At 36.1% G+C, this 27,467-nt stretch overlaps 1 protein-coding gene across 3 annotated transcripts; it reads right to left on the bottom strand.

Moving 5' to 3' along the window:
• Positions 1-1,833: 1,833 nt before the first annotated feature.
• Positions 1,834-18,015, bottom strand: LOC114388213 (protein LNK2-like). 3 transcript variants are annotated; one of them, XM_028348576.1, is made up of 8 exons: positions 17,693-18,011; positions 9,473-9,788; positions 9,115-9,214; positions 8,048-8,357; positions 4,693-5,400; positions 4,434-4,591; positions 2,365-2,740; positions 1,834-2,264 (listed from the first exon to the last, which is right to left on the bottom strand). In XM_028348576.1, the coding sequence occupies exons 1-7, from the start codon at positions 17,714-17,716 to the stop codon at positions 2,392-2,394; spliced, it is 1,965 nt and encodes a 654-aa protein (XP_028204377.1). In that variant the 5' UTR covers positions 17,717-18,011; the 3' UTR covers positions 1,834-2,264; positions 2,365-2,391. The 3 variants fall into 3 exon arrangements, with proteins under 3 accessions (XP_028204377.1, XP_028204376.1, XP_028204378.1); XM_028348575.1 differs by having other exon boundaries at positions 9,115-9,217; XM_028348577.1 differs by lacking the exons at positions 1,834-2,264; positions 2,365-2,740 and adding an exon at positions 4,258-4,327 and having other exon boundaries at positions 9,115-9,217; positions 17,693-18,015.
• Between the last annotated feature and the right edge of the window lie 9,452 nt (positions 18,016-27,467).

Consider the following 27,467-nt stretch of genomic DNA (forward strand, 5'->3'; position numbering starts at 1 on the left):
GGTTTGACTTTTTTCATCCTGTCCCTAAAAAAAAAAACAGGACAGATACAGATTCAAAGTATAATAGATGTGAATTTAAAATTTTAATATCTATCTTTATCTCCATTGGATTCAGGTATACTCATGGACAATTCATTATACTCTTTTTTATAATTTTGATTTATTTATATATTTTTAAATAAATTATATATTAAGTTTTTAATTATATTTAATTCAAACAATATATAAATATAATGAATAAAAAAACTAAAGATAAAAATTAAAAATTCTATTATATTTTTAATTAAATGTATATTTTAAGTTTGTTACTTAATTATTAAACTTATTCACTTATGTTTTTAATATGGGGATTGTTAATTGTTACTCCCACCCTTTTTTAGTTAGAATACATTAGCATCTTACACAAAAAAAAAGTTGACAAAAAAAACCACTCAATCTTTTTGTTTCACTAGAATTAGTACAGGGATATTATAGTAATTATAAATTATTAAAATTTTTATCAAAAAAATCATTCCTCTCTCTCCTCACACATCTCCCGCACACTCACCTACATTGAACAAGTTATAGGGACTGCAGTGCTCTGTAATGCTAATTTGTCCGATGGCATAAACTCAGTCAAAGTACTCTACCACAAGTTCCTAAACTGCCGCAATGTGTTGTTGATCTATGGCGCCTCTTTTGAAACCCAACATGCCTTCACTCGCAGCGATGGAGTTCCACAACAAGTTTGTGTGTTGAGAAGATTTAGGAACATCTGTGCACCGACACGAAGCGGACACAGAATCTCGTCGGAATAGTTGAAGGGAAAAGAGAATGTCAACGAAACTGTCGTATAAAAAACAACTACCTTCATATAAAAAGAAGCAACGGGAAAGCTCGCAGAAAATTTTGTTTGTCAAATTAAGGCCTGATCAAAATCGATGGAAGATTAATACTAAATAAAATTGTCATGGAGGAGACTTGATATTTCAATGGTGGTTACAAATAATTACAATTTTTAGTTAATTACACACTGAAATGAAATTTAATTGAATATTAATTTGTTTTTTGAACTGGAATCGAATAATAATTAGTTAATTACAATTTTGGAGGAAGCGGGTTGCACTGAGGAAGGCATGATTTCCTCATGTTTTGCTATTTATTATTTAAGGTTCTTTTCTAATGTTTCTGGGTTCAGAAAAATGTCGAAATGAAAATCAAATGACTTGTGACGGTGGTGTATGATCAAGCACAGTGGTGATGAAGGTGAGTGGGTTCGCGAAAATGAGAGAGTAGAGAGGAGAGAACAGAGAAGAGAGAGAAATGAGTGAGTTTGGACTTTAGAGACGGGAGAGGGAGGGTCGAGGAGAGAGATTTTTTAAAAATGGATATTAAATTACCACAATAACCTTAAAACAAATTTATTAAAGCAAAAGGAGAGCTGTCCAAATATTTTGGTGTAGATTGCTAGCATACTTCAATTAAGAAAGAGATGCCAGTATGTTAGCAATCCCATATATATATATATATATATATATATATATATATATATATATATATATATATATATATATATATATATTGTGAAAAAAAAATTATTAAAAAATATAATGATGACAATATGGCTATAATTTGATATACATCTCCACTTAAAAAGTTCAGGTAATACTTCAACCTGTGTTTTCATACCCACTCAAAGTGGATATTTTTTTGTCAAAGTCAGGGACAGGTTCGGACCAGCACCCACAGGTGCAGGATTATTTGCCATAGAAAAGGATCATTATATACAATCATACCCTTGCAAATGCAAAGATTCTTCTCTATTTGAACCCATGACCAACTGCTCAAACCAGAAACATAAATAAACCTAATAAAAAAACAATCTGACATCAAGACTCAATCTCAATATGACAGTCCACAGGTTAGCTATTGATGTGGGGCAACTAAAACGAGTTAAATAGTACAGGAATACAACACCAACTTTATGCTTGGTCCAAACCAGTCTGGTGAAGACTTGACTATTTGACATGAGTGGCATTACTACTGCACAAATCTGACGTAGTCTTTAACATTATTGGCATTTACTTACTACTACACAAGTCTGACAAAGTCATTATTAACATAAGTCACTCACCAAGCTGAATAAGTTCATATGCTGAGATACATATACTGTCAAGATTTTGACAGACGAAACATAAATATTAATGATAACATACACATGAGAAACAGGTGTTCAGTTATGTGATGATAGACTTCAACGGTTGCCTTGATTATGATCCAGACAGCTGACAATAACAGAGAACATTTGCATTACCAGTAAATCGATATATAATTGAATGAGGAAAGCATGACAATAACTAGGGAAATAATAAAGGAAGGAATTACCCTCCAATTCCAGGGGAAACTTTTTCTTCATTGCAAGGCTTCAAGCACCTGATCTCCAGCATCAGCTAGAACATTGTTAGAAGCATTCTCTGAGGTGTCTATGCAACGACTGTTTTTAAATTGGTCCTCAGGCTGGGCCTCAAGCCCTTGGTGAGAAAATTGTTGATTACTTTTCAAGTCCTCATCTGGCAAGCATCCCATATGAAACTTCTCCATGTTAGCTTCTCTGCTTTCAAATTGTATCTTAGCAGAAATAGGTGACTCAAGCTTATCAGGATAATTCCCAGTTAACTCCAAAGGCCTATGAAAGAGCAAATGAGCCACAGTTCGATCAATGGGATTTGTCTTGGTTTCAACATCAGCAATCCTAGCATATCTGTGATACGATTCATACAGGGAAAAGATGTTAGCATCTGAAAAGGCAAATCATGATATTCAATAACCAAAAAGACAATTGATTAGTTGAGACAGTGTGGTCATCTTTAATATGGTTAACACTAAAGCTTAGAAACCGGTGGTATGACAATGCATATACTCTTTCTTGCTCTTAATTAAATGAAAACAATTTGATTCCAAAGTCTGTCTTTTTAAATGCTAAAGTGAAGTTTAGAATTAACCTCTTTTCTTAATTCCTAAATCAGAATTATATCATCCATAAAAAATATGCATCTAGGGATAATCTTTTGTATGTCTCTAGTAAGTACATCCAAGACTAGATTAAACAAGTTTGGGCCCAAGGCTATGCCTTGATATAAACCTTATCCTTATAGGAACGTCCTTAGTCTCACTTCTAGGAGTTTTCATGCCAGTAGTTACCCCATCATACATGTCTTGTAAAATCTGAATATAAGTCATGTGAACACCTTTCTTTTCCGTAGTCTTCCACAAAAATTCTCTTGACCCTCAATGATATGTTTTTTCTAAGTCAATAATAGCATGTGTAAGTCTCTTTTCCTACTTGTACCTTTCTATCAACCCCGTAGAAGATAAATATGTTCTGTTGTAGACCATCATACATAAATGATAAATCCAAATTGATTCTCCACAATTCCAATCTCTTCTCTTAATCAATGTTCTATCACTTTTTCCCATAATTTCATAGAATGGGAAATAAGTCATCCTTCCGTAGTTTACACAATTCTAAATATCTCCTTTGTTCTATAGGAACCACAGTGCTCCTCCTTCATTCATCTATCAGTTTTTTAGATCTTAAAATCTCATTAAATAGTTTAATGAGACAAATGATACCCTATTCTCTTACACATTCTAATAAATATCAATAGGAATACCTCCAGGACCAACAACTTTACATTATCTATCAACTCAAATTTTGGGATAGATGATTGTAAACCCAATTTTGTTTGTCTTCTGGGATTTCTAATCCTTTCATATTACAGGTAGATACTTGTCCATCATTGAAAAACTTATAAGAATAGTTCTCCCATCTCTCTCTAATATCTTGATTTGTAACCAAATTTTTTTCTTTCTTCGTCTTCAATACATCTTACTTGGTCCAAATCTCTTGATTTCTTTTTCCTTATTTTTGTCAATTTTGTATATCTGTCATTCTCCATTCTTTGCCAGTTTGTCCCAAGATATTAGTAAAATTCCTTAAAAGCCTTGGGTTGTTACTCATTCACAGCTTTCCTTGTCATATTCTAGCCTTCCGATGCCTTGCCCAATATTCAGCATTATTGCCCGTGTAAGACCTTAAAACACTACCTTATGTTTCTCACTTTTTCTTGCAGTTTCATTCCACTACCAAAATTCCTTCTCTCTCAATTAAAACCTTTTGATTCACCCGAGACTACTTTAGTTTCCAAATATTTTTAGACATCCCATCCCAAATGAGGCTAGTACTACTTTGTGATTTCCCATTATCTTCCTCTAACAATTTCTTCTTAAAGTTCAAATGTTTATTACCTTTGAATTGCCACCACTTAAAACATTCTGAGTCTGTCCACTAGAAATGAAGAAAGAATGATACTCAATTTATAACAATAAGTGCTTGACCAATGAATATAAAATAAACAAGTAATGAAATTAGGCATCTTAATAGTTTTCCAAACCTGTTTTGGCTATTGCTTTCTTCTCTTGCAGCAACTTTAAGTTCTTCTCTGCTAGTGTTGTTTGTACTGCTTGTATCATTAGCATAATTCCTTTGCATTGCACTTTGAGCCAACCGGAACAAGCTATCTCTAATGCATAGTCTTATTTTGACATCTAACTGTAGAAAAAGTTTGCCTCAGGATTGTAGGTATGTCTGAATTAGCATAGAAGGAGAAAATTATATGACACAGCTTAAACCATTATAAAAGTCAACCTCACCTTTGATATAGCATCCTGAAGCATGTACAGTATGGTGTCTTCAACAAAATGATCATCAATTGCCAGAGACATTGTATTAGAATCATCTTGCTCAGTTGGTGGATCTAGAGCTGTTCTTAAATCTTCAATTTCAGGATCAGCCCCATCACAGAGTTGACTATGGATTTCTATGGCACATTTTTCATTCATTGATTTATTAGTGCTAGGAACTTGATGGCCGAATTCTTGCTGTTGTTTCTGAATAGCAAGCATTGCTTGCATTTGTTGCCGCCTCCTCAATTTTTCAATTTTTTCCTGGGGAGTCATTGTAAGAGGCTTAACTAAGTCCACAGACTTGCTCACAGGATTCATAACACCAAGAGATGCTTCATAGTGAGAAAGCAGAGGCTGTCGCATAAGAACTCCTGACTGAGCCTGTGGTAGCATTGACATAGAAGAATATGTATTTGTAAGGTTCCCATATGCAGAGGATGTCACATATGTATTTGTGATGTCCTGGTATAGTGTCTCAGGTCCTTGAAGCTCATTCCACTGCCCAAGAATTGAAGAGGGAGAAGACTGTATGACTGAAGACACCAGCTGATTCTGAAATTGTCCAGATGTAGTTGATGAAGGAGACCAGCTACCATAAAACTCCTTCAATGATTTTCCCTCTAGTTTACCTTGTGATTTTTTCCGAGCTTTCAACTGATTATTTTGCCCAAAATCCTGAATAATAACAACAGTAAAAAGTTTGATGACTTTGAGAAGGAAAAAGACAACATCCAGAGGCAGCACATAGTTATGCTAAGGATGAGTAAGAAACCTTTTGAAAATTTTGATAAACAGCATACATTCACATAGGATAGAACGATACAAGTGTATTTCTATTGAAAGAGCACGCAGAAAATAAACAACTCAAACCAAGAAACACAGGTAAAAATCATTTGTTCCTAAAAATGCCAAAGAACTAATTTCAAATTTCCATGTAACTTAGCAATGAAGGAACACGTAACCATAAATCTGTGACCTCAGAAAGCACAAAAATAGATTGGACAATAAAGCCTATTGCATATGAAGCACAGACACACCGGCTGAGGATGTGTCGGACACCCCGACATGTTTTCAACACCAAAACACAGTGGACATGTGACGAACATGTTTTTACATTGTCCAATTTTATTTTATTTTTTACTTTGACACGGAAGCGACAATGCCTGAACACACACTGGACACATCTTTTTGTAAGAAAAAATAAAAATTAAGCAATCAACATAAAGAATAAATTAATATTTGCAAGTTATTTTTTGGATTTTTCTTTTCAATGATGCTTTCTCTTAGTAATTTTTTTTTGTGACTCTTTATCCAAGAACTTAGCAAGTTTTTTTCTTAGATTTTTTTTGTAAAGATAAAGTTCTTGCACTGTGGAACATGATGACTCTTGTAGTGTATTACCTTTTTTGTGAGGCTTGTTTATATAAATCTTAATCATCAATTTAATTTTGTCATGTTGAAAGCCTAGCTTGGCCTGTTAGCCTACCTAAAGGCCTATTTCATATTAAAGCTTTTATTAAAAGAAATTTCTCTTTGTAAAATGAGAGAAACTGAGGGATATTGAACTGAAAATCATGTGCTAGAAAACACAGCAGATGCTCCTTTATATAGATTAATTACAATTAATTATAGGAGATTTTGTTCTTATAATTCTGATATGATAATAAAGACAAAATATGAAATTGATCCTATTTTGATTCTCAACACTCCCCCTCAAGCTAAAAAAAGCTTTAGCTTGTTACCAGAAAATTTATTCCCAACAAAAACATAAAACTTGAGTTCCACTAAACAAGACAATAATTTAAAAGACAACTCAGGGATGTTGGTGAAGTCAAGGAATATTGCTAGAAAGAGAGAGCTACAATATCCATTAGCCTAAGAAAAGCAAGTTCCGACTTTTTTAAAACCATCATTTGGAAACTTCAAACCAATATTTTGAAGTCAACTCATGGATCTTGGTGAAACCGGGGAATATTGCTAGGAAGAGAGCTGGAATACCCATCGGCTTAAGTAAATCCAAAGCAAGTTCTGATTTTCTTAAAACCAAGATTTGGAAGCTTCAAACAAATCGTGGTGACCCAAAATTATTCAAATCGAAGAGACGAAATCGTCTTAAACAGCCAGTGAAGCAAGAGAAGTCACTGAGAAACACGACGGAAAAAGGACAGCGACAGAATAGGCAACCGAAAAGTTCTTCCAGAAAATAAGCAGCAACCTGAAGGCAGTGTCCGGAAAACACGCTGAAAAGGACAGGCAGCAGAATGGGCAACTGGAAATTTTTTCACAGCAATGCAAAACACGTCAAAAAATGGACTGCACAGTGCCCAAAATCACAAACCAAACAATACTTAAAAAGGGTAAACAGAACCAAGCTCCAACGGTGTGTCCGCAAGGATGCTTTGTTTGAGGCAAAACTCTGAGGTTATGCTCGCACAAGAAGGGCAACTCCGGCAGTAGACGCGCAGCCCAAGACGGTGCACCACGTGCCTGCACCCGCCAGAGAAGTGCACTGTTTGGTTAAGTCTGGTGCGCAAAAGAGTAAGCACGTGAGGGAGCATCACAAGCCCGATCGAGATGTCGTAACCATCATCGTGTAGATCGGTGGACGACAATGCAGGTGGTGGGTTCACCTTCCAGAAAGGTTGTCAGAGCTTCGCGGGAGGCTTCCCAAAAGGGGGGGAATCACCGAAAAGAGGGGTAGCAAGCAGAAAGATCTGTTGAAAAGTGGAAGCAAGTTACCGGAATAAATGTGAAAATCAGACAGGTCCGTCGGGGACAGTAGGTCCCCGGTGGGGGACGGTTTTCCTTATTCTTTCAATCTGGCTATAATACCATGTAAAATGAGAGAAACTAAGGGATATTGAACTGAAAACTGTGTCAGAGTACACAATGGATTCTTCTTTATATAGATCAATTACAATAAATTATAAGAGATATTGTTCCTATAATTCTGATATGATAATAAAGACAAAATATGTAATTGATCCTATCAGGATTCTCAACACTTTTTATATTGGACAATAGACTCAAACCATAGAGAAAAGCTCTGTGAACCAAACAATAATCTATAAAAATCAAAATTGTTGTTACTCAAAGCATGAAACAAAGGTGGAAATAGGTGAATTAAGTTTTATAAGAGTCAAGTCTAACACGTTAATATGATATAAGTTTATCTCCTTCAAGATAACTTAGTTAAAAATACTATCTTTTAATAAGCCCTCTAATCATTGGTCTGATGTAGTTAGGCCATAGGCCCCTGTCAGAGACCTGGGATTATTCCCACCCCTAATCATTGGTCATTCTCCAATATGGCTTGACATACCTGTTGCTCCTTATCAGCCGGGGCAATTCTATCTCTATCATATCCTACATTGAATATGTTTGCAGGAGCCTTCTCAATATCATGAGATAAAGAATCGCCAATCCTCTTAAATCTGGGGGAAAATGATCGATCATTCTGTTGGACATATTCTGCTTTAATTTCCAAAGGCTCAGATCTGTTCCTTAAAGCACTTGTTGGGTTTGGTGTCTCCAAGAGTATGGGTACTGTGCTGTTACTCACGTCTTTGGAAGACCACAGCTCATCAGAATTCTCAAGACTTACATGGCCAAATATAGGGTCGTCATCATTGCTGCAAAATCATCACTTGCGAGAATATTTAGTCAGACATATAACCATTGTAAACAATGAAAGCTCACGAAACTATGAGTACAAGGACAGATGTAGTTCAATAAATATTAAGTGTTCAGGAATGTTATTATGTTAGTACTTATGTTCAATGTTATTCCTCATGTGTGCAATATAATTAATCCAAGGAATTGTAAAATACCTATAAACAACATCAAAAGTTGGCAGCCTGAAGTCAATGTTTCAAGTTTAATCAGTGAAGAACAACAGATTTTCATAAATTTGACATCATAATATCATCCTTTTTTTTAATTCTAGAGATGTTAGCATCACACTCTAACACATTCTTTCTAACACGCTTTATTGTTGGTTGAAATTCATGTGGGACTTACTAAATATTTGGGTCCCAGTGCCTATTTAGTGGGTCTTACTCCCTATTTATCATCCCAAGAATTCCTCTTTTCTTTTTAAATGATACCTATAGACACTTATTGCCGCTACAACTGTGCATAGATGCACACATGGCTCTATCTGAGTTTGAAAGAAACAGGTTTAGGGCAATTATACTCAGATTGATCCATGAGCAAGCAGTTGAGTAAATTTGTAACACGAGTTTTCAAAAAGAGAATAAGAGGAAAGAGAGAAGTTTTATCCATTAGAATTACTGGTCAAGTTCAGAAAATATCTAGTTAGACTCAAGCTAACAATTACCTCAGAAAATGCATGTACCACATAAGAATAGTACAGATAATATACTTTACCTGAAAATTCGATCAAGATCATCAAAGCTTCCTATGTTATCCCAGGCATAGTTGACAAAATCACCTTGCTTTTCTACATCCTTTTCAAGCTGTGTAGTCTCTTCTGTCACAGATATATATATATATATATATATATATATATATATATGAATATATATAATCAGAAATGATAAACTATAACTACATACTATACATGTTTATAGTTTTACATATAATGATGGCAGAACATAAAACCAGAAGACATACATCTGTACACAAACAAACAAATACACTGACAGACATGCTATCTAGTCTACTCATAATTCCAATAATAAGTAATTTTACCACCTCTTTGCTGAAATAAATTTGCTAATTTCACCTAAAGTTTTAGATACATCAGCAGCACCCAGGGAACCCTGATCAGTTTTAGCCGCAGTGGATAAAGATAAATCAGGCCATGAGTTTGTGCCAGATTCTGAGGCAGATTGTCCCTCAATTATATCAAGTTTGGAACTGCTTCCGAGCTTTCCTTGATGAAAATCAGTTTTAGCCTCTATTCTCTTCTGGTCAATCAGTTTAGTAGCAGAAGCTTCCTGACTCCATTCTTTCTTGTCATTAAGATCTTCACTTGCCTCCGGATAAGGCACAATATGATCATCACCCTCACCCACCTCACCCCATACTATGTTAGCAAGCTGAAAACAGTACATTGTAAAACATATAATTAATATTGACGAGGCAAAACCCAACAAGAAATATAAAACACTTCAGATGCTAGCAGTAGGGAAATTCATAGACACGGGTAAATACTATTACTATGCCATTTTACCTTCTGTTCCTGCCAGTTTATGGCAGACATGGACCCTCTTTTATCCTTTAAATTGTTTTTTAAAGATTTCAAAAGATGATTGCCACTCATCTTCTCCCTCCACCACCCGCCAGTGATTCTAACTCTGGCAAAACCTCTTATATTTTTTAATTCCTTTTTCTTCTCTATTCTTCTTCGTTTGCTATTTTTCCCTCACAATCTTTTCTTTATATCTTCTCTATATTTCTAGTTTTTTGTCTATTTTTTAAAATTATTCAATTTTTGTCACCATCCTTTTTTTCTCCTTTTCTATTTTTTTTTGTTTTCTTGATTTGCCTTTTTTTCCCCTTCATCCTTTTCTTCTCACTTCTAGGATATTTTTAGTTTTGTATTGTAAATCTTTTTCAGTGTTGATTTGAGGTTTATGCTTATATTATGAGACTTTGACAAATTGTATTTGTTAGAATATATTTCTAATTTTGTAATATTTATATATGTTATTAGTTTTTATCAAGTACATTTAGCAGACTATTTTTTTGTATATTTTTATATATTATATATATTTTTAATTCATCCACTATGCTTCCCCTATTTGCTCGCAACACCATTTGCAAGAGTGAATGACAAAATTTTGGCTTTCCAACATGGACCGTAATCCACAATTGATCACGCTGCTAACACACATCAGCCAAATATAACCAACTACTTAAATCCTATAACACCTTTCAAGATATTTCATTACACCTTGATAAAAACAAACGTCTACTACAGACCTACAGTGTCCTCCATTCTTTTCATTTAATTCTCATTATTTCCTATCTTCGATACTTCTCCCCATCTTAGCACCCAAAATTTTATTTTCTTCCTTCTCTCGAATCATCAATTACAATGTGAATTTATTAAAAGTGTGACTCCATGCATCAAACATTCATAACAAAATAAAGTATAATTTCTGCCTTATCAAAGTACAATTGAAAGGGAATATGCAGTCACAAATTGGACTATGGTACCCATGATCATCATTCATCACAAGTAATGCACAATAAACACAAAAAGGAGAGAACAAAATATTGCAGAACATGGAAATCACATGTAGGAACTAGTACTTAAAACTATAAATTCTTGTTATTGTCTTACTCCAATCCATGTTTGACATCAATTCCTTTTAATTCCCTGTGCACTATGACAAGTGTAGTAAATATTTAAATCCAGTCAATAGACAATATGGGAAAACTCAACCAACCCTGACTCCAACATTGCATTCATCAATGCAACAAAAACATTCTAACAATCTGTACGCCAGAAGTTTTTCATATCTAACTTTTTCAGTCCCCCCCCCCCCCCTTCTCATAATTTGTGAATAGGAACCAATAATATACCATAGGAAGAAACCATATCATCTTCACATCTCCCTTGCTACAATATAATTGATTCCACTCTGTTATAATTATGTGTATCTTTTGATAGATTTTGTTTTTAGCTTCCCTAGTCTCCTACTTAGCTTGTGGTAGAAGACAGCAGTATGGCTTATCTTGTCAAGCTGTCTCTATCCCTTTTTGATGTATATATATATGTATTATTTGAATGTAATAAAGCAAGTGAGTGAGTGAACAGTTTTTATTTTCTCACATATTCAAGCTTCAAGTTGGCATCAGAGCTGGTTCTCCGGCCACCATCGTCGCCGCCGCTGTCCGCCGCCGCCGTCCGTCGCCGTCAAATTCGCCAGCGAGTTCAGGGTTTTGTGCGCCTCGAGGAGCGCGACACAACCCCGCAAACCGCGTGACCAGATTCGCCGCCACGCGCCGCTCTACAGCAGCGCCTCTTCCCGGCGCGTGAAGCCCACGCGCCGACCTCCGGCCACCGGAATCGCGCCGGACTTGTCTCAAACGGAGCGCCGTCTTCCCCTGTTTTCGTTCCAGCCTCTAGTGCAGTGTTTACATGTCATTTTGTGCTTCCTCCTCTCTACTCCGTTAGGTTTTTTGTTTTTCCTTGACAAAAATGCCGTCTTCTGGTCCTGTTTTTTCATTCTCTGGAACTCCCACCATTACTACTGCCAAACTCAACTGGAAAAACTATATGTCTTGGTCTGCTTCCGTGGAGTTATGGTTTCTCGGCCAAGGATATCATGATCACTTGGAAAAGGGAGTTGATGCTGTTCCGAATGACAAGAGAGCTGAATGGGAAAAGCTGGATTTTCAGTTGTGTGCAGTGCTATGGCAATCTGTTGAACCGGATGTTTTGGAGATCCTTAGATCATTCAAAACATGTTGCTCTTTTTGGAAGAAAGCACAAGAGATATTTGCCAACGACATTCAAAGTTTGTTTGATGCAACCCAGAAAGTTGCTGCTCTCAAACAAACCAGCCATGATATGATTGCGCATGTAGGGAAAGCTAGAGCAGCAGTGGAAGAACTGAAGAGATTTCTTGCAGCAAAATCGTTGGAGGAAGTGAATAGGAAGCTGGACAAGTTCTACATGGTCCTTATCTTGAGAAGTCTACATTCAGATTTTGATCATGTGCGTGATCAAATTCTTGCAGGTGACCAAGTCCCGTCAATGGACTCCCTCATTACTAGACTTCTTCGCGTGCCTCAAGCCTTGAAAGAAGAAAATTTAGCTGAAAGTGTGGAAACATCAGCTATGGCTGCATCTCGTGGAAGAGGGGGAGGTCGCAACAATAGAGGAGGTCGTGGTGGAAGGAGTGGACGTCCTCAATGCACATATTGCAAGAGGATGGGTCACACTCAAGAGAATTGTTATTCCCTGCATGGCTTCCCTGACAAAGTAGCTCAGGTAACTCAGACCGAAAAATCAGAGCCTAAGTTCTCTGATACAGAGTATCAGGAGTATCTAAAGCTGAAATCCGAGAAATCCAGCAACCAGGCTTCATCTTCCTCTGTACCATGTTATTCAACAGCATGTATTTCTCAATCTATTGACGGTCTCAGTCCTTGGATACTTGATTCAGGTGCCTCTGATCATATTTCTGGTAATAAGTCCTCTTTTACATCCATTTCTTTTCCAAAAATTCCTCATCTTGTCACTGTAGCTAATGGTTCCAAAGTTGCAGCTCAAGGAAGTGGTCAAGTATCTTTATCTTCCTCATTGAAGTTGGACTCTGTTTTGTTTATTCCACAATGTCCCTATAATTTAATTTCATTGAGTCAGTTAACTCGTTCATTAAATTGCTCAGTAACCTTTACCGCTAATTCTTTTGTTATCCAGGAACATGGCACGGGTCGACTGATTGGAGAAGGACATGAATCACGAGGACTTTACTACATGAAGTCCAACTTGTCTGTCTCCTGTTCAGCAACGTCAAATCCCAAACTTTTGCATGATCGTCTAGGTCACCCAAGTCTACCAAAACTAAAATTGATGATCCCTAGTCTGAAGAATCTTCGAGTCTTAGAATGTGAATCTTGTCAACTAGGAAAACATGTTAGGTCATCATTTCCACAAACTGTTCAAAGATGTAATTCAGCTTTCTCTACCATTCATTCTGATATTTGGGGACCAAGCCGTGTTACATCTTTTGGTTTTCGATATTTTGTAACTTTTATTGATGAATTCTCTAGATGTACTTGGGTTTATTTAATGAAAGACAGATCTGAACTTTTGCCTATCTTCATGTCCTTTCTCAATGAAATTGAAAACCAATTTGGAAAAACAATTAAGATTTTCAGAAGTGATAATGCCAAAGAGTATTTCTCTCATGATTTCTCTTCTTTATTATCTTCAAAAGGCATTCTGCATCAATCTACATGTCCTCATACACCACAGCAAAATGGTATAGCAGAAAGGAAAAATCGTCATCTCCTTGACACCGCACGATCACTAATGTTCGCCTCTCATGTTCCTTCACACCATTGGGGGGATGCGGTGCTCACTGCTTGTTTCTTAATCAACAGAATGCCTTCTTCTTCTCTTAAGAATCAAATTCCTCACTCAATCATTTTTCCTCATGATCACTTATTCCATGTTCCACCCAAAGTGTTTGGTTGTACTTGTTTTGTCCATAATCTCTCCCCTGGTTTAGATAAACTTTCTGCCCGAGCAATCAAGTGTGTCTTTTTAGGTTATTCTCGTCTTCAAAAGGGTTACAAATGCTACTCTCCACCTACCAGGCGATACTATATGTCTGCAGATGTAACCTTCTTTGAAGACACACCTTTCTTTCCATCATCTACGGACTATTCTTCTTCCATCCAAAATGTTCTTCCGATTCCCTCTCCATGTCCTCTAGGTACCTTAAACCAAGATGTTAGTGAAGTTCCATCTTCTCCACCACATCCACCTGAAGTTGCTCCTCCACCTCTTCTTACATATCAACGCAGGACACAGCCAGTTGGTTCTACAGTATCTGAAGCTTCTCCTCTTGATTCTCATCCTTCTTCAATCAATCCTCAAGCCATGGATCCTGCTACTTCTCATCCCTCTGATTCAGACTGGCCCATTGCCATCCGCAAAGGTACTAGATCCTCTCGTAATCCTCATCCTATCTATAACTTTCTAAGCTATCATCGTTTGTCTCCTTCATATTCTTCTTTTGTTTTCTCTCTATCTTCGCATTCTGTCCCTTCTAATATTCATGAGGCACTGAGTCATCCTGGATGGCGAAAGGCTATGATTGATGAAATGCAGGCTCTTGAACATAGTGGTACTTGGGAACTTGTTTCCCTTCCTCCTGGCAAGAAGGCTGTGGGTTGCAGATGGGTTTATACAGTTAAAGTTGGGCCTAATGGTGAGATTGATCGACTTAAGGCTCGCTTAGTGGCTAAAGGTTATACTCAGGTATATGGCCTTGATTATTGTGACACTTTCTCTCCAGTCGCTAAGATCACTACTGTCCGTCTGTTCCTTGCTATGGCTGCCATGCGTCATTGGCCTCTCCATCAGCTTGATATTAAAAATGCATTTCTTCATGGTGACCTTGAGGAAGAGATCTACATGGAGCAACCTCCTGGGTTTGTTGCTCAGGGGGAGTATGGTCTTGTGTGTAAGCTGCGTCGATCCCTCTATGGGTTGAAGCAATCCCCTCGGGCTTGGTTTGGTAAATTCAGTCATATTGTTCAACTCTTTGGGTTGAAACGAAGTGAAGCCGATCATTCTGTTTTTTATTGTCATTCATCCCCTGGGAAATGTGTTTATTTGATAGTATATGTTGATGATATAGTGATTACAGGGAATGATGCTACTAAGATTGTCCAGCTAAAGGAGCACTTATTCAGTCATTTCCAGACCAAAGACCTAGGGTATTTGAAGTACTTTCTTGGTATTGAGGTGGCTCAATCAGGAGATGGTGTTGTGATCTCACAGAGAAAGTATGCTCTTGACATTTTGGAGGAGACAAGCATGCAGAATTGTAGACCTGTTGATAGCCCTATGGATCCTAATCTGAAGCTCATGGCAGATCAAGGTGAAATCTATCATGACCCCGAAAGATATAGGAGACTTGTGGGAAAACTAATTTATCTCACTATTACAAGACCTGATATTTCCTTTGCTGTTGGAGTAGTTAGCCAATTTATGCAAAATCCCCGTGCTGATCATTGGAATGCTGTTACACGTATTCTTAGATATATAAAGAGAGCTCCGGGACAAGGACTGCTTTATGAAGACAAAGGTAACACACAAATATCTGGGTATTGTGATGCAGATTGGGCTGGCTGTCCCATGGATAGGAGATCCACATCAGGATACTGCGTCTCTATTGGAGGAAATGTTATCTGTTGGAAAAGTAAGAAGCAAGCTGTTGTTGCTCGATCTAGTGCAGAGGCTGAATACAGATCTATGGCTATGGTTACATGTGAACTTATGTGGGTTAAACAAATTCTTGAAGAGTTGAAATTCTGCAAAGTGGTGCAAATGAAGTTATATTGTGATAATCAGGCTGCTCTTCACATTGCTTCAAACCCAGTCTTCCATGAGAGGACCAAGCACATAGAGATTGACTGTCACTTTATTCGAGAGAAGCTACTGTCCAAAGAGATTGCCACTGAGTTCATTAATTCTAATGATCAGCCAGCTGATATTTTGACTAAGTCTTTAAGGGGGCCTAAGATTCAGTTTATATGTTCCAAGCTTGGTGCATATGATTTATATGCTCCAGCTTGAGGGGGAGTGTTATAATTATGTGTATCTTTTGATAGATTTTGTTTTTAGCTTCCCTAGTCTCCTACTTAGCTTGTGGTAGAAGACAGCAGTATGGCTTGTCTTGTCAAGCTGTCTCTATCCCTTTTTGATGTATATATATATGTATTATTTGAATGTAATAAAGCAAGTGAGTGAGTGAACAGTTTTTATTTTCTCACATATTCAAGCTTCAAGTCACTCTTTCCCGGGCCTCCTTATTGTGCGGAATCACAAAAAATCATGAATCCAAGTGCAGCAACCAGCTTTCCCAAAATGTATCAACAAACATAGTGTTGATTTTTCTCTTCCTTTCTAGGAGACAGGCACTACAAAATACAAATCATGACCACCTTCCACCTCCATTACTCCTCATTAATGTCAAACTTCATTTTAAGGTATCTGGCGGTGACTATACTCTTACCTATTGTTCAGTTGGGGGAAATGGAGGGGAGGGGAGGATTTTTATAATGTTTTGTTGTTTGGTTCAATTTTTAGTATGGGCAAGAATGGAGGGGAGCAAAATCGTTTCATGTCCAATTTTTCTCCACTCCAATATTAGTGGTATTTAGAGGGGAGGGGGAGATTTAAAACATTTCAGGTGCATTGACTAAAACATCTACACTATGTTTTGAAATTTAAAATTGCAAGAATATAAAAGTTTATTAAGTTTTAATATCCCTCCCCTCCCTTTTGAACCAAACAAAAACAAGGTCAATTCTCCGTCCCACCTCTCCTCTTAAATAAACAGAATGTCTAATAAGAAAATCCCTCCCCTTCCTTCCCCTCTATTAAAATCCCTCCCCTCCTCTGAACCAGTCACTTAAGGTCCAGAAAAATTATGATAAGACCTCTCACAATCCAACCATAAAGCAATTCCCAACTTCCCTTTGCATGTCCTCTCAATGAAATATTTTGAGATTGCAATATCATCTTTCCAAAACACTGCATACTGGATCAAGTCCACACTCCATTCCTCGTCCCATCATCTACTTTCAGACCATCAACCAAAATTCCCCTTTATCACATAAACTATCATTATTCTCATCTCCTAAAGAATACTTTCATAAGTCAGGACTGCCTCAAAGTGAAGGAAGGACCAAACGAAGCACCAACATGTTTTTCAACAACTGACAGTCTGACAGAGCCTTTCAAAACCTAGTAACCAAATTCGTATTTAACAAGCCTTCTATTTTAAAACAAGATTGAAGTTATCCACTAATAACTCTTTCCTGCTAGTTCAGATTTGCATCAATAAGACACAAACACAACAAATGAGACCAACCGTTGGTCAAAGTTCCCAATCATATTCAATTTTCAATAAATAGTTTTTTTTTTCTTACAAACATTTCATACCAAAAGGATGAACAAAAAGCAACAACACAAGACAACATCTTCACCTTAATTTCAATTTCTTATAATCACTTCATACTCAAGTCTCAAATCACCAAAATACACCCCAAGAAATTTTTTAAGAAAAATTACTAGTATACAATAACAATAACCTAAGCACGTTTATTAAAAAATATATATTCTGGCAAACCAAAAGTATATATATACACCATACACAAATTTATTACAATTACAAGTTTACAACAAACTACGATCTAATAATAGTAACAAGAGAAAAATGGAAAAATAGAAAATTGAATGACTAACCTCTTCGTCGTTCCAATCAAACATTTCTTACATGGGAGACAGAGAAATTTAGAAATGGAAATGCGGAATCAAACACCAGAGAATGAATTACTCCACTCATCGCCGAGAAGCCCTCAGAAGATTTTCGCATAGAGAACCAGCACAACAACAACGCGACCATGAAACGACGTCGTTGCGGGGGACGACGCGCTACGCGAAGAGAAGAAGATAGAAATTAGTTAGTTTCGAATCGAAGAGAAGAGAGGGTTCGCGTGTTTTTGCTAAACGGCGACGGAGAGAGCGCACGAGGGACGCGCGGTTGACACGTGCGAGCGTACGTATCTAAAGTTGTGGCTCTCAGAGACTCTATCAAATGCTGAATCCTCATTCGTTACTTTCTTCTTCTTCTCTCTCTGGTTTGCTTGTGTGGGGCCCAGTGGCCCAGTGGAAGAAGGTGAATGTCTTGGCTCTGGTAGCGTCGGAGGTCGCTTCGTGGGGCCCACAGGTTCGTGTTTATCAACTGCCTCGTGCTTTTAGTATTATTCTATGGTTTAGAGTTGACGGCTTACGGTATTATTCTATGGTCAAAATAAATACAAAACTGAATGAGTTTGATTTTTATTTAGGTTTAATGCAATATTCGATAATCAGTTGTGATAATTAAACATTCCCAAGAAGAACTCTGTTGCTCGTATTGATATTATTTGATTTGAATAAAATTACTGTTTATAAAAAAATACCTATAATTTGTAATATAAAAAAAACACATTATGTTGTCAAAAGGTTTTATATTTTTAAATTAAGTCTCACAATTTAAAAAATAATAATTTTTACAATTTTAAAAAATTAAGTTGCAAAAATTTACATGGATTTTGATGAATAAATCAATTAAGAGTTTGTTTAAAATTAAACAAAGGTTGTGTATGAATCAATGTAACAAGAGTGTTACATAGTTTACGGCAGGTGTAATTTTAAATATTTATACCAAATCTCGTCTGTTGTGATGAATCAATTCAATGGTGAGAATTATTCTATTTTAAATTTTAAAAAAATTTAATAAGTGAGTCACGTGGTCTTTCCCTTCATCATTGGTTTGTTTTTCCTCTTCATTGTTATTTCTATGTTGCTCATTAATTGAAGCTGATCAATATTTTCCTCATCTGCAACCACCATCAGTGCACGGAGAATCAAATTAATTTCTAAAAAAAATAACAAACAAATATGGGTGCAAAGTTTACGGGTGGAAGGGATATTAACATTCTTGTCATATATGCGCATTGGACAATGAACACTGACTAGAGCAAAAGGCTAGATGCATATTATGAGTGTATATTGTGATTAATTTGTGACAATGAATTAATTAATTATCTGTTTGTCTAATCACTTTGCACCAAACTAGATAGTTAATTGCTACTTGGAGATGAACACTGACTAGAGCAAAAGGCTAGATGCATATTATGAGTGTATATTGTGATTAATTTGTGACAATGAATTAATTAATTATCTGTTTGTCTAATCACTTTGCACCAAACTAGATAGCTAATTGCTACTTGGAGATGAACACTGACTAGAGCAAAAGGCTAGATGCATATTATGAGTGTATATTGTGATTAATTTGTGACAATGAATTAATTAATTATCTGTTTGTCTAATCACTTTGCACCAAACTAGATAGTTAATTGCTACTTGGAGAAATGGCGAAGATGGGTTGAATTTGAGGGAGAACATGTAGTTCCCCTGTGTAAGTGTTTTTGGTTGGTTGTAGTATACTTATGGGTAGTACACTAATTTGAAAGGAAGATATGTTTTATTTACTGTCCTTAGAATTCGATGACTAAGGGTTGCCTCTAGAAAGAAGAGAAAGTAAGGGGAAATTGATATTATTATTTTCTGTTTTGTTTAGGATATATATATATATATATATAGTTTATCTTATTATCAAATCAAGGTTTGACAAGTTATCGACAATCATAACAGAAAGATGCTAACAACCAGCAATATTCTAACATAATTATTCCATTAACTAATTATGATATTTTGCTTATGCTAAATGAGTCTTTTACTCATAATCCTTCAGTTATGAAGGCCAGTAATGCTTATTCTTGGGCCTATCTTTAGAAGCTTTTTCTGGCCATTTTTTTTCACTTGCACCTCCTTATGTAAACCCATTTGTATAAGGGTTGAAGATGGATCTTTAAAGGTTTTTCTTTCTTTTTTTATGAAATTTATTGAATGAGAGAGAAAGTGACGAGTTTATGGAGGGTTGAATGTAAGGTATTTGGATCAAAGTTTAAATGTGTTTGGATGGAAAATGAAGATGATAACAATGGTGTTCAAGTGGGATTAAAGAATGAAGGTTTAGAAAGATGAAGAAGGAGAATGAAGAAGGGGGTTGGAAGAATCACTCCTCTGGAATTGGTGTCACACACAAGGTGGTGTTTCTTGATAAACCAATTTCTTGAATCACTCAAGTAACTAAGGAGATTCACTCTCACACTTTAGAAGGTGATTAAAAACTCAAATTCAAGGTCTATTTTTTTATTAGAAAATGTGCAGCCTATAAATAGGAATGACATCAAGTTGGTTACACAAGTGAAATGATCACCAATAACAATAATTGATGGTGTCATTAAACCTAATTAAAACTAGAATTGATAACAACAATTGATGGTATCATTATACCTAATTAAAACTAGAATTAAGACACATAAACATATGGAAAATTGTGCAACTCCTTGGTCAGCCAAGAGGCAGCCACAATCCTAGAGTTTTCACCTTATTAAACCTTAATTTCTTTAAATTAAAACAAGCCCATAGATGGTATAAATCCCAAGAGAATTGACAGCCACTTTAACACAAGTTTGGGCCTTTATTTCAACTAACAAAATGCTAATAAAACCACTCAACAAAAGTGGCACCCTCTACTCTTCTTGGAACATGGTGCAATTAACAATCTGAAGTTTCTCCACTTGTAACTTGGGCCTAAATTCAAATAGCATGGTTAACACTTGTTGAAGAGCTTCCTTGGCCTTCTTTGTTCTAGCCCTTGCCATAGGTCCTCCAAGTCCTTCCAAAGGTTCCTTGCCCTTATTCCTTGCCTTGTCCTCATCACCTCCTTAGTTTCTGCCTTAACATTCCCGTGCACATCAGACAACACCTTGTCCTCAAGGTGGTAAGTAGCCTTTAAGTCAGACCAGTCCTCCCATGAGGTGTCTTCTGGACTAATCCAGTCCATTGAACTAGGACTTGTTGTTTCACCGCAGAAGAAGTAGAGTCCCACCAAGTTGCCAAGAAGACTAAAGGACGAACCTTGGGTTTGTTGTCAACTACCAACATTGGTACAGCTACGGGTTCCAGCATCATCGAAGAAGATTAATGAAATGGTTTTAGAATTGAGTAGTGGAACACGAGGTGAATGCGGGAGTGTTCTGGCAACTAGAGTTTATAGGCAACTTTTCCAATTCGATCTTCCACCTGAAATGGTCCATAAAATCGCTTGGACAGTTTTGAATAAGATTGTCTTGTAGCTGAGACTTGCCGGTGTGGTCTCAATTTTACTATCACCCAATCACCAATTTGAAACTCCTTATCCCTCATATGTCCATCTGCTACCTTCTTCATGCGATTCTGAGCTTTCAACAGTTTCTTGCGTAAGGAAGCAAATACCAAGTCTCGATTTGTAAGTAACTCATCTCCTGCTTCGAGATTGGAGGTGCCTGTGATGTATTGCGGGATGTTAGGAGGTTTGCGACCAAAGGTGACCTCAAATGGTGAAAGGCCAGTACCAGAGTAGGATAATGCCAAGGTTATCAATATCGAGAGTCTACGCAGACTCGTGAGAGCTTTGTAGAGTCGACTCGTAGACTCGTAAGAGTCTACTTCGTAAAAAAAATATGGATAATAAGTAAATATATTCAAAATGAACCATTTTGCCAACAAATGACAATAAGCTCATAGTTCATAGTTCATACTTCATATTAGTCTATTACAAAACATAAGTGCTCAAAATTAAAGCATTTAAATAATTAAAAAAAGCATAAATGTCTTCAAAGAAGCATGTCCAATCCTCTAATAGGATCATCTCCATGAATATAATCGCTTTCATCACTATCTCCATCATCATCAAGGTCTTCCTCAAATTGTGCATCATCATTAGGTTCCACGAAAATTAAATTATCTAGATCAAAAGCGTCTACAACTAGATCATTTGAACTTCCTCCAACATCTCCCACTAATTCAACATTTCCACCATCACCTTCACCTTGAGGTTGCTCATCCTCATCATTATATCCCTCTTCAGTTATTCATTCATCGTCAGACTCAATCTCATCAAGTGGAAGAGCAATACTTTTTCAATTTTGTTTACTTTTTAACTTCAAGTTATACATCACATAAACCAAGTCATTCATTTTCTTTTGTTGTAATCAATTTCTTCTCTTTGTATGAACCTATAATTAAAAATCAAATTTTAATTACTATCTAAACGACTAAACCAAATAAGTAAAATTATCAAACAAATAAAATAAAGTCATAAGGTTGAATTGAATTACCATTTCAAATGAGCTCCAATTACGCTCACACCCAGAAGAGCTACAAGTTAAGCTCAAAACACGAATAGCAAATCTCCTCAACTCTGGAGTTCCATCACCAAACATCTTCCACCATTCTCCAGGTTGGATGATTTTTCTATTGTCCTTTGCCTCTTCCAAAGAGAAAAGCCCTCTAGCAAAAAGAAACTCAACAAGTTGCAAATTAATGTTTTTCCTTTCTACAACCTTGACCAATCTTCTCACACACATGTGCAACCCTTCTTTCACCTGAGGGTCATCATGTCTAAAAGTAGGTTCATAATGCAGATGAGGATTAAGATAATATGCAGTTGCATGCAAAGGCCTGTGAAGCTGATGATCCGACCTCTCATCAATAATTTTCCAAATAGGCTCATAGCTACATAGTAAATAGATATCAAATATGCTATATTAGAAATAGATAAAACTTAAAACTTAAAATAATACACAAGCAAATTTTAAATTTGAGAAAGTTTAGAAATTATACCTTTTCTTGGTGTTATTAAAGTTGCATTTTATCTTCTCTTTTGCATTTTCCATCCTCATATATGAAACCCATGACGGGTTTTACATCTGAATCCACCAATCGAAGGACCACCATAAGAGGGCAGCAACTTTGAGGCACATGGTTACGTTCTTCCAAAATCGACAATCCAAAGCCATATTCTGTACTTTTCTCCCCTCTTGTGAAGTTCCAAACTTGCTTTTTTCCACTCTTCAGAGCTAAACATGCTCATTAATGATGCTTTCAATTCATGAAGGCAAGCTAAAGTTAAATAAGTTGTGGCAAATCTAGTCATACTAGGCCTAATCAAGTCTCTTCCATTTGTGAACTTCTTCATGATGCTAATCAACATTGTTCTACCATAAATGTAGGTGGTGATCCTTCTTCCCTTCTTTATAGTAGTCTGATGAACCTTCAAATGTTTCTCAAAATATTCAAATATCAAATCAATGCAATGAGCAGCACATGGGGTCCAATACAAATTCTCTCATTTATGCATCAACAATTCTCCAGCTGCTTTGTAATTTGCAACATTATCAGTTATCACCTGCACTACATTCTCCTCTCCAACAAAATCCACTACATCATCCAACATCTTCAACACTTTGTTAGCTATTTTTGAGATGTCTGAGGTATCCAATGAATAAATAAATACAGTCCCTTTTGGACTGTTCACCAAAAAATTACAAATTGAATGTCTTTTTTTATCTGTCCACCCATCAGACATAATTGAGCAACCAGTTTTTTTCCACTCATCCCTAAATTCTGGAAGCATGACATCAGTTTTCTCACTGCTCTTTTCAAAAGCTTATCTCTGATATCATGATATGATGGAGGTTTATAGCCAACCCCATATCTCCCAACCATGTCACAATTTTGCAAAAGGGATTGCACTTCTCCTCTCTCTATCGGATCTCCTTAATGGCACTTTTTGAGGTTGTTGAGGTTGCTGTATAGGTATTTGAGGAAGAACCTCATTGTTGTCTTGTTCTTGAACAATGTCATCAACAATAGTTTGAACATTGTTTTCTGTTACTGGAGTTGTTTCTTGAACAACAATAGGTGTAAGGACTTATGCACTGTCAATAACAGGTTCTTCCTCAAAGACAACTTTCTTTATGTTCTCTTCCTTCTTAAACTCAACTTCCTCAAGAAATCTTGCATTTCCCATTTCAAACATTGATCTTAAAGTGGGATCATAAAACTTATAGCCCCGAGAGCATTCAACATAGCCAACAAAATAACAGCTAATTGTTCTTAAATCCAGCTTTCTTTCATGTGGCCTATAAGGCTTCAGCCGGACAACCCCAAATATGCAAATGCTTAATGCTTGGCTTTTTGCATGTCCAAAGTTCATAAGGGGTTTTATTAATTGCTTTACTTGGCACCCTATTAAGGATGTAGGTTACGGTCTTTAAGGCTTCTCCCCAAAGTGACTCTGGCAAAGAAGAATGACTAATCATACTGTAGACAAAGGATCAAGCTGAATGTTTTGATGATGCCAAAGTTTCACATGCGTCTCAAAGCTTTATTCAAGACAAAGAATTTAAAGATATTCAAGATGGATGATCAAGACAGTCTCTAGAGTCTTAGAAAGGGTATATTAAATAGGAAGGGAATTCCAATTGAAGTAGCAAAAGGTTTGGCCAAGAAATTTAAGTTAAAAAGTCTTTTTCAACAAATTTACTCTCTGATAATCGATTACCAGAGGATGTAATCGATTACCAGTGGTCAAAACTGATTTACAACAGCTATTAAAATTTGAATTCAAAATTTGCACTGTGTAATCAATTACACATATATGGTAATCGATTACCAGCAGTTTCTGAACGTTTTAATTCAAATTTTAAAGCTTGTAATCGATTGCACACATACTGTAATCGATTACCAGAGGAGTTTTTCAGAAAACATTCTCAACAATCACATCTTTTTATCTGATTCTTAAGTGGCCATCAAAGGCTTATATATATGTGACTAGAGATACGAATTTGATAAGAGTTTTGAAGAACAAAAAGGTTTTATCCTCTTAACAAGCAAAATTTTTTTATCCTCTTACAAAAATTCCTTGGCCAAAACACTTGTGATTCAATAAGGAATTATTTGAGTGCTCAAATTGTTCAATCTATCTCTTTCAAGAGAGATTTCTTCTTCTCTTCTTCTTTATTCTGAAAAGGGATTAAGAGACCGATAGTCTCTTGTTGTGAAAGGATTCTAAACACAAAGGAAGGATTGTCCTTGTGTGTTTAGAAGTTGTAAAAGGAATTTACTAGATAGTGGAACTCTCAAGCGGGTTGCTTGGGGACTGGACGTAGGCACAAGGGTGTGGCCGAACCAGTATAAATCTGAGTTTGCATTTTCTCTTCCCTGAAACTCCTTTATTTTATTATTGTTTTATATTCATATTCAAATTGTTCTTTTCAATCATTATTTAAGAAAATTCATTATTAAGGGAATTTATAACTTGAATAGAAAGTTGATTAGAATTTTTAATTGGGAAAATAATTTGTAATATCTTAATTCAACCCCCTCCCCTTCTTAAGATATCTGAGGCCACTTGACCAACACATACTTCTCATCATATCCTTAAGAGTTTGGTTTCGTCGTTCTACAACACCATTCATGCTAGGTTTTCCTGGCATAGTGTATTGCAGAACAATTCCACACTCTTTGAGAAAAAGCGCAAAAGGTCCTGGACATTGTTCTCCTGATCCATCATATCTACCATAGTACTCACTACCACGGTCAGATTTGACAACCTTAATTTTCTTTCAAAGTTGAAGTTCAACTTCATCCTTGAAACTCTTAAAAACATCTAGGGATTGGGACTTCTCATGTATCAAATAAAGGTAACTGTATCTAGAGTAGTCATCTATGAATGAGATAAAGTACTATTGCCCATTCCAAGAAGGTGTTGGAAAAGGACCACAAATGTCCGTATGTACCAGTTCTAAGATGTCTTTAGCTCTTTCGGCACCTAATTTCCTTATGTTTGTTCACCTTCCCTTTATTCATTCAACACAGACTTCAAAGTCTGATAAATCTAAAGGTTCAAGAATTTCATCTGACACAAGTCTCTGAATTCTTTGTTTAGAGATATGACCTAAGCATTTGTGCCATAAAGTGGTTGAATTCTCTTTTAATTTCCTTTTTGTACCATGTGAATTTGTTTGCAGTATTTCATTATAGGAACAATTAACATCCAACATATATAGATTATCAATTAAGGAACCGGAACCAATCAAATTCGAATTTTGGTAGAGACTAACTTTATTATTTCCAAATGAACAAGAAAAACCAAATTTGTCCAAACTAGAAATAAAAACTAAATTATGTCTAAAAGAATGTACAACAAAAGTCTCAAACAAATCCAAATAAAATCGAGTCTTTAACTACAATCTAAAAGTTCCTATAGCCTTCACCACAACCCTTTTGTCATCGCCAACAAATATGAATCTTTCATCATCACTTGGCAGTCGGCTCCACAGGCAACCCTGCATGGTTACACTTATGTGAGTAGTAGCACCATAATCTACCCACTAAGTATCTTTAGGTACAAAAGCTAAATTAACTTTAGAACAAACAAGAGCAAGAGATTTACCTTTCTTTACACACTATGTGGCATACTTAGGACACTCTTTCTTCATGTGTCCAGACTTCTTGCAGAAGTAGCAGGTAAATTCCTCATCCTTCTTTGGTTTCTTTTGCTGAGAGGACCCTTCAACAACACCCTTAGTTTTTTTTCTTTTCTTATTCTGAGAGGTGGAGCTTAAATGAACACTTTCATATCTGTATCTCTGCAGCCTCTCTTCCTCTTGCACACAGTGAGATATAAGCTCATTAAGGGATCATTTGTCCTTCTGAGTGTTATAACTCACTTTGAATTGTCCAAAGTGTGCAACAAATGAGATCAAAACTAAATGCACGAGCAGGTCTTCACCAAGCTCTAACTTAAGTGCTTTCAGTTTAGATGCCAAGTTAGACATTTCCATTATGTACTCCCTTATATTACTTTTTCCCTTATACTTCATGGAGATGAGTTTAGCCAAAAGGTTACTCGTCTCCGCCTTCTCATTTTTGGCAATGTATTGTTCAATTTCATCAATAAATTTCTTTGCATTTTCACCCTCAGAAATATAGCGTTTCATGATCATAATGTACATTCGATTGGAACGATCCCATTTCTTAATTTTTACCTCATTGGAGACTTCCAGAGTAGAAGTGGGTCGTTCCGTTCTCAGTGCCAAATCCAAATCCATACAGTCGAGAACAATATCTACGGCTTCCTTCCAGACCTTAAAATTTGTCTTATTCAGCATAGGGATGTTGTTCACTTGAGCAGATACATTTGCAGCACTAGCAACAGAAACTAAATAATAATAAAAATAAAAATAATTACATGCTCACAAATAAGCCAATAAGTTATAATATATATATATATATATATATATATATATATATATATATATATATATATATATATATATATATATATAACAAGACATGTGCAAAATAGTTCACATAACAAACCCATCACAAGATACCCAGCACAACATTAATTCATAGTCTTTGGATAGAGAAATTAATTTGTAATTGGTATCCTCAACGCAATGATCAAATATTGACAATAAATTCTATCAAATCATAGTTTTTCTTTGGACCGACTATAATTCACATGAAAATACCTTATAATTGTCACACATTTATCATCACATGTACAAAATTA

This window comes from Glycine soja, chromosome 15 (genome assembly GCF_004193775.1).
Source record: "Glycine soja cultivar W05 chromosome 15, ASM419377v2, whole genome shotgun sequence".
Taxonomy (NCBI): domain Eukaryota; kingdom Viridiplantae; phylum Streptophyta; class Magnoliopsida; order Fabales; family Fabaceae; genus Glycine; species Glycine soja.

Excerpts from the sequence above, each read along its gene's own strand:
- LOC114388213 (XM_028348575.1), bottom strand. The coding sequence starts at position 17,716 with ATGTTTGATTGGAACGACGAAGAG. Across the intron at positions 9,218-9,472 it reads TGATGTATCTAAAACTTTAG|AAGAGACTACACAGCTTGAA; the intron begins GTGAAATTAGCA and ends TATCTGTGACAG. Across the intron at positions 5,401-8,047 it reads CGGCTGATAAGGAGCAACAG|GATTTTGGGCAAAATAATCA; the intron begins GTATGTCAAGCC and ends GTTATTATTCAG.